This window comes from Salmo salar, chromosome 13 (assembly GCF_965601325.2).
Source record: "Salmo salar chromosome 13, fSalSal1, whole genome shotgun sequence".
Lineage (NCBI taxonomy): Eukaryota > Metazoa > Chordata > Actinopteri > Salmoniformes > Salmonidae > Salmo > Salmo salar.
In genome coordinates, this window is record NC_138303.1 from 79,036,363 (window position 1) to 79,043,544 (window position 7,182).

The 7,182-nt window shown below is 40.9% G+C and overlaps 1 protein-coding gene across 1 annotated transcript in view; it reads left to right on the forward strand.

Annotated features, from left to right (window-relative positions):
* Positions 1–3,433, forward strand: part of LOC106567995 (polypeptide N-acetylgalactosaminyltransferase 10) — a 141,842-nt gene extending 138,409 nt beyond the window's left edge. The window contains exon 12 of the mRNA XM_014137962.3: positions 215–3,433. Within this exon, the coding sequence (XP_013993437.1) occupies positions 215–379 (165 nt within the window). The 3' untranslated portion in view covers positions 380–3,433. The remainder of the gene's footprint in view (positions 1–214) is intronic.
* Positions 3,434–7,182: the final 3,749 nt, after the last annotated feature.

Consider the following 7,182-nt stretch of genomic DNA (forward strand, 5'->3'; position numbering starts at 1 on the left):
TGATAAGGCAGTTTTCTCCTAGATAGAAACCGACATTCACCTTTTAAGCTTGGTGTACCTTGTTAGAAAAAAATGACTCCTAGTTTTCCATGCAGGCTAATAAATATGTATTTTTAAAATTACCTATTTCGGAAAATATTTTCAGTTAAATGCACTGTAATTAAATAAACATTGCCATCTCGTTCACCTCTTTTCTCTCCCTCCATCTCTGTAGGATAAAAGTTTATACCACCACATCAGTAACAGCTGTATCGACAGCAACCCCACAGAGAGAAAGGTGTTTATGAACATGTGTGACCCCAGCGTCCCCAGCCAGCAGTGGGTGTTTGAGAAGACCAACACCACAGTGCTGGAGACATTCAACCGCAGTAACAACTGAGACCAGTAGGGGTCAGCACTGAACCTGAATACCACTCACCCAGGGACTGTGTTGTGTTACTAAGACAGAAGTGGGCTGTTTCTCTAAAAGGGTCTGGGGGGAAAAGGGGGGGGTTAGCATTGGCAAGCCAGTCTAGACACATCAGTTATTGGGAGATGGAGAAGGTATGGCGCTCTCTGTGGTGGCGGGGACTTCCTGCTTCAAGGGGATTAGGTCTGGCATGGCCATTCTGAGGTTGCCCATCTCACTTCCTTATTCACGCTCCGCTCTGCTTCTCCGTGCATCTCCCAGGTGTCTCTGCCCATATGTCCATCTCCATCACCCTGCGTGAGTGTGCCTCTTACTCAGTCACTCTTTCCATTCTCCTTATTTGGAGCCACTGCTCTGACAGCCCCCCTGAGACTCTCGCTGAACCAAACCCAGACTGACACTTGGGTAAAGCCAGCCAGAAACAACCACTCTCTGCAAAGCACCGTGTTGGTTCTTGTTTTTGTTTTCTTGCTGTGTTCACTTGGCTAGCAGTTTCTCATTCTTGGTTTCCTCTTTATTGCATTGATCGAAAGTGGAGTTGGGCAAACTCTGTCCAAATGTAGAGGGGAAAGAAAAGCCCCCCATCTTTTAGGGAGTTAATTTTTAGATCTGAATGAATAATACTGTAGTAGCAGCACTTTGTCTATTTGAAGAGCTGTGATTTGATGCCAATGATGGATCTCTTCCAGGTGATTTGTCCAGAGAGGGAACTGTAAGGGCTCTAACTACTGTTGTTAGTTTCTTTCTGTCCTATCCCCTGAACAGAGGCTCCATCTGCCCTCTGGGATAAACCCAGGCAGTCTCTGGAACGACCTCATTATGAAAACACTAAACCGTGTGGCAGAAAAACACACTGAGGTCAGCAGCGCCGAGACAGTAGCGAGACCATGGTGGCTTCCCAAACTCATCAGGAGTGTCTCTAGACTGGTTTGCCCAGGGGGAGGGGTTGGTGATGGGTATTATAGGTGTTTTAAATGCATTAAGCACTTGCAATGATAAACTTGAATGAAAATCTTAGTGCCTTGCTGGATGAGAGAAAAAGTATACAACCTGGTCTGACTTGGCCTGGCCTGGTGCCATATTCCAGTCCTCTAACTCCTCCACTGTCTCAGACTGACTGAGATGGTGGAGAGAGAGGCCATCTGAGGTGACACTGGCTCTTAACCATGGATGGGTTTCTACAACACTAATGTATATGTAATGATAGTGAATAGCTGAAGAGACTAGCAAACAACTATGTGTTCTCCTGCCTTTAAAAGTGAACAGCTTCCCTGCAAAGACCCTCTTTATGTTTGTGACATGTCACCATCATGCCATGTTGTTATCATCAAAACCCAGTTGGACATGCAAGCATTCATTAATATTGATTTCCTTTGTTTAGGTTTTGTCGCGTTATCACTTTCTCGGTGTTTCATATTTTCTTTAAGTGTTTTGTCTTAGTTTAATGCAAAGTTTTGACTTGGATGTTGTTCAGAAAGACGGCTTACATTGCCTGCTGTGTAGTTAAGTTTTTGTTCCCCTCTTCTCCTCAGGAATAATTCCAAAGCAGAGTGCATGTAATATGCATGATGCAAAGATCACACCCTTCCTTAATCTAACCATCTTCCTCACCTTTTCGGGAAATCGATATAAATCCAGTACACTAGTATGTGTTGTAGATTTTAACTGTTGGTCAGCAGTTTAAACTAAAAGTGTTCCTTCCATGCTTTGTGGAGAAAATTTGAAGTTCTATTCTAGAAGTTCTATAAGAGAAAGTCTACGTGGAACATTGGTAAGAGATGCTGCACAATATGGCTTTGTGCAACTTTACTTATGAAGGATCTTCATTGCAACATGTAATGTTGTATGTGTTCCTTCTTATTAAACTGAAATGTAGGACTGGCTGGGGAATGCAAAATTGCTCACTTTCTTTGGTTTCACTTTCTATAAATGTTCATAGTTTTACCCAGGCAAGTAAGCAGCATGTATGGAAGACCAAAGCTATTCAAAATGGACATATCTAAGTTAACACTTTTTTGAAGGACATTGAACAAGTTTTCTTGTTTGTTATTTGGTGTTTTATCCCCTGTCTTGGAGTTTTGCGTGTTATTTTTGCAATCCAAAATATAGAATGTCTGGCTATTCCAGCTAAATAGATTTCACAATTATGCTAACATAAGTATTATATCTGTACTAGAATTATAAATTAAGTTGATGAATTGTCCCTTCTCTTTTACACTAATATTATTAGTGAAGTAGCAAAATAACTTCACATGGTTTAAATTACTATAATAGAACTAAGGCTGGAATTCAATCAAACCGCCACTGCGGGTGGAAAAAATGAGACCATGTCCATTGAGGGAAACTTTAAAACCTCCATTTTGATTTATGCTTTTTCTCTTATGCCAGAATGATCGGTCGAAACATGTTTACTTTAAAGCGTTGACGTTTATGTAGTAATGCTATGTTTGTGTCTTGAGGGAGTAAACAGGGTTGTTGTACCTGTTGACGAATGATCATCTTGCAAAGGTGGTAAGACTGCCCCAAATCCATGGCAGTTTATTGAATACCTAGTAGACTGTTTAGTTTATGGAACAAGAATATTTGCAGTACATTGACCCTGTCCATTGCACATGTAAAGAGCATTTATTTTGATTATGTTATGATTTATAACTTGGGTTGGAAGTTGTTAAAAAAAATGTCATTGTGGTTTTAAGCGACATTTTATACAGTGCAATTTTTTCATGATCTTGTGTTGGAATTAAATATTGAGCTAAAATGTGAAGACAATACTACTTTTTTTTAAATAAAAGTTTGTAATGTTTTAGACCATTGTTGGTCATTCACACAATGCTATGTACATGTGTATGCAATTTTTATTTGTAGGGAAGTGTACATTTTGTATCATGAATATCCAATATTTTTTTCTACTGACATAATGACTGTAAAAGTGTATTTAGGTGTTTTAACACACTGTGTACAACTAAACTGGAATTGTGTAATATTTTTTCCTGAAATTGTAAAATAAATGTTTCTATATTTGAATTATTTGTTGTATAGTAAACTGAGAGAATGTTGTTCCTGAATAACTTTGTAATTTTTATGTAGCAATAGTTAAATCCCATCTCAAATTTGAAGAAACAAGGACATGCAGATAATGGAAATAATATTTTTATTTCCAATTTCATTAAGTAATTTAATAATTATTAAACAAATTCACCATATGTGGGCCATGGTTGGTTGTATTCGGAACCACACAAAACATAATTGTAACAACAAACAAAACAAATACAGTTTTTAGTTGGTTGGTCGACTATAGTTGAGACGAGTCACTGTCCTCACTGGACCCTCTGTCTATTCAGACTTCATTCGGACTCTTGAGTTTCCTGGGCCACTGGCTGATTCCCATCCTAGGTCCTCTTCCGAGAAATCGAAAGTACGCTTGGGACTAGCACATTGGAAATGTCACTGTCCTTATACTTCCTATTTTTCTTCAGAGGGTTGCCCTCTAGCTGGTAGCAGCATGGGCTTCTTGAAGGGCTGGACTCCCACCTCCTCTTACAGGTGACCATAGAGGTGAGGAAACTGGCAGACTCATCAGATGCTCTCTTCCTCTTTGAGGGTGTGACCACTGACTGAAAGATTCCTGGGCAATTAGAAGTGGCCAATTCTGTGGCTGTCCTATGGCAGTCCCTTGGCCGTAATGTTCACAATGCAAAAAATATAAACACAATATGTAAAGTGTTGGTCCCATGTTTCATAAGCTGAAATTAAAGATCCCAGAAATGTTCCATACTCACAAAAAGCTAATTTCGCTAACATTTTATGCACAAATTTGTTTACATCCCTGTCAGTAAGCATTTCTTCTTTGCCGAGATCATCCATCCACCTGACAGGTGTGGCATATCAAGAAGCTGATTGAACAGCATGATCATTACACAGGTGCACCTTGTGCTGGGGACAAAAAAAGGCCACTCTAAAATGTGCAGTTTGTCACACTACACAATGCCACAGATGTAATGCTGTCCACTAGAGCGGTTGCCAGAGAATTGAATAAGCTGCCTTCAACGTCACTTTAGAGAATTTGGCAGTACGTCCAACCGGCCTCACTACCGCAGACCGACCACATGTGGGCGAGCAGTTTGCTGATGTCAGCATTGTGAACAGAGAGCACTATGGTGGCAGTGGGGTGATGGTACGGGCAGGTATAAGCTACAGACAATGAACACAATTACATTTTATCAATGGAAATTTGAATGCACAGAGATACCGTGACGAGATCCTGAGGCCCATTATCGTGCCATTCATCCGTCGCCATTAGCTCATGTTTCAGCATGATAATGTATGGCCCCATGTTGCAAGGATCTGTACACAATTCCTGGAAGCTAAAAATGTCCCAGTTCTTCCATGTCCTGCATACTCACCAGACATGTCACCCATTGAGCATGTTTGGGATGCTCTGCATCTACGTGTATGACAGCCTGTTCCAGTTCCCGCCAATATCCAGATACTTCGTACAGCCATTGAAGAGGAGTGAGACAACATTCCACAGGCACCAATCAATCAGCCTGATCAACTCAATGTGAAGGAGATGCCGCGCTGCATGAGCCAAATGGTGGTCACTCCAGATACCGACTGGTTTTCTGATCCATGCTGCTACCTTTTTTTTTTAAAGGTATATGTGACCAACAGATGCATATCTGTATTTCCAGTAATGTGAAATCCATAGATTAGAGCGTAATGAATGTATTTCAGTTGACTGATTTCCTTATGAACTGTAACTAAGTACAATCTTTGAAATTGTTGCCTGTTGTGTTTATAGTTATATTCAGTATAAAATAGATTAGTACTTTATTGTCCAACTTGCGAAGGACATTTGAATGAAAGTTATATATACTATATATACAAAAGTATGTGGTGACCCCATCAAATTAGTGGATTTGGCTATTTCAGCCACACCCGTTGCTGACAGGTTTATATAATCGAGCACACAGCCATACAATCTCCATAGACAAACATTGGCAGTAGAATGGCCTTACTGAAGATCTTAGTGACTTTCAATCTGGCACGGTCATAGGACGCCACCTTTCCAACAAGTCAGTTGGTCAAATTTCTGCCCTGTTAGAGCTGCCCCGGTCAACTGTAAGTGCGATCTTTGTGAAGTGGAAACCGATTAAATAAATACAATAAACTTCACAGGATGGTGAAAGTGCAAGGTGATGAGCTTGATGCTCTTTTCCAATAAATATCAGTGGACTTATTCTGGTGACATGGTCGATACTTGGCTGCCGTTTGACAAATGTATATATTTGCTCTCATGTATACCAGCGAGCTGTTGGCTAGAGCACACCTGCCACACACGCACATTCGCTATATAACGCAACATTTTTTGTGACAAAACCATCAGAGTTGAAAATGCAATGGAAACCCATTTAACTTGTCTTTTTATATGGTACATTGGAATTTAAACCCAAAAGTTATTTTTATGTGCGCTATGTCATCACGCACAGACTTTTATCCGCAACAACCTAATTTGACTGAAACACATCTCTATGGGAGAATGTGCATATTTTATTAATGTGAATTTTAGAATATTTACATGAAAATCTGTCACCAACTGGAAGACTACAGTAGGTAGTGACATCTTCACAAAGTAACTATTGCAAAACAGTAAACCCTCGTCACACCACCAGGATGTGGCATTATTTTGCCACCGAGGGGAGCCAACGTTTCGTAAGTGAATCTGTACAGTTACACGCACACAGTCATGCGATTATTGTGCATAGTCAGATTAATATAATAAATAGTTCGATAAAACGTTTACATGCTTTGCAAAAGTAGATATTTCCAAATCATTTCGTTTACATGGGCACATCTGAAAAAAATCGTCAATTAAAATAAACATATAACAGCGACCATCTTATTTTTGAGGACTATATTTGATTCTTAGTTCGGGCGTTATCAAGTGAAAACTATTTCTAAAACACATATGTTAAATTGTTCACAACTCGCGCTAAAGAACGAGGCATAAACAACTGGTGCTGGCACATGCGCAGATCAAATACACCGCTGGAACTCCAAATAAGGTGTTTACCTAATAATTCTAAAGATTGCTCAGAAAACCAGGTGTTTTCACAAGTCTGCCGGCCCAGGAGGCTCCCTAGCCGTACCCTCAGAGCATGTGCAGACCTTGGGCAGCTGTTGTGTTCTGACATTTTCTTTGGTCTGTTCATCTTTCCCTCAATCCTGACTAGTCTCCCAATCCCTGCCGCTGAAAAACATCCCGACAGCATGATGCTGCCACCACCATCCTTCACCGTAAGGATGGTGCTAGGTTTCCTCCAGACGTGACGCTTGGCATTCATCTTGGTTTCATAAGACCAGATAATCTTGTTTCTCATGGTCTGAGAGTCCCTTTAGGTGCCTTTTGGCAAACTCCAAGCGGTCTGTCATGTGCCTTTTACTGAGGAGTGGCTTCCGTCTGGCCAGTCTACCATAAAGACCTGATTGGTTGAGTGCTGCAGAGATGGTTGTCCTTCTGGAAGGTTCTCCCATCTCCACAGAGAAACTCTGGAGCTCTGTCAGAGTGACGATTGGGTTCTTGGTCACCTCCCTGACCAAGGCCCTTCCTCGATTGCTCAGTTTGGCCGGGCAGCTAGCTTTAGGAAGAGTCTTGGTGGTTCCAAACTTCTTCCATTTAAGAATGATGGAGGCCACTGTGTTATTGGGGACCTTCAATGCTGCAGACATTTTTTAGTAACCTTTCCCAGATATATGGACAATTCCTTCGACCT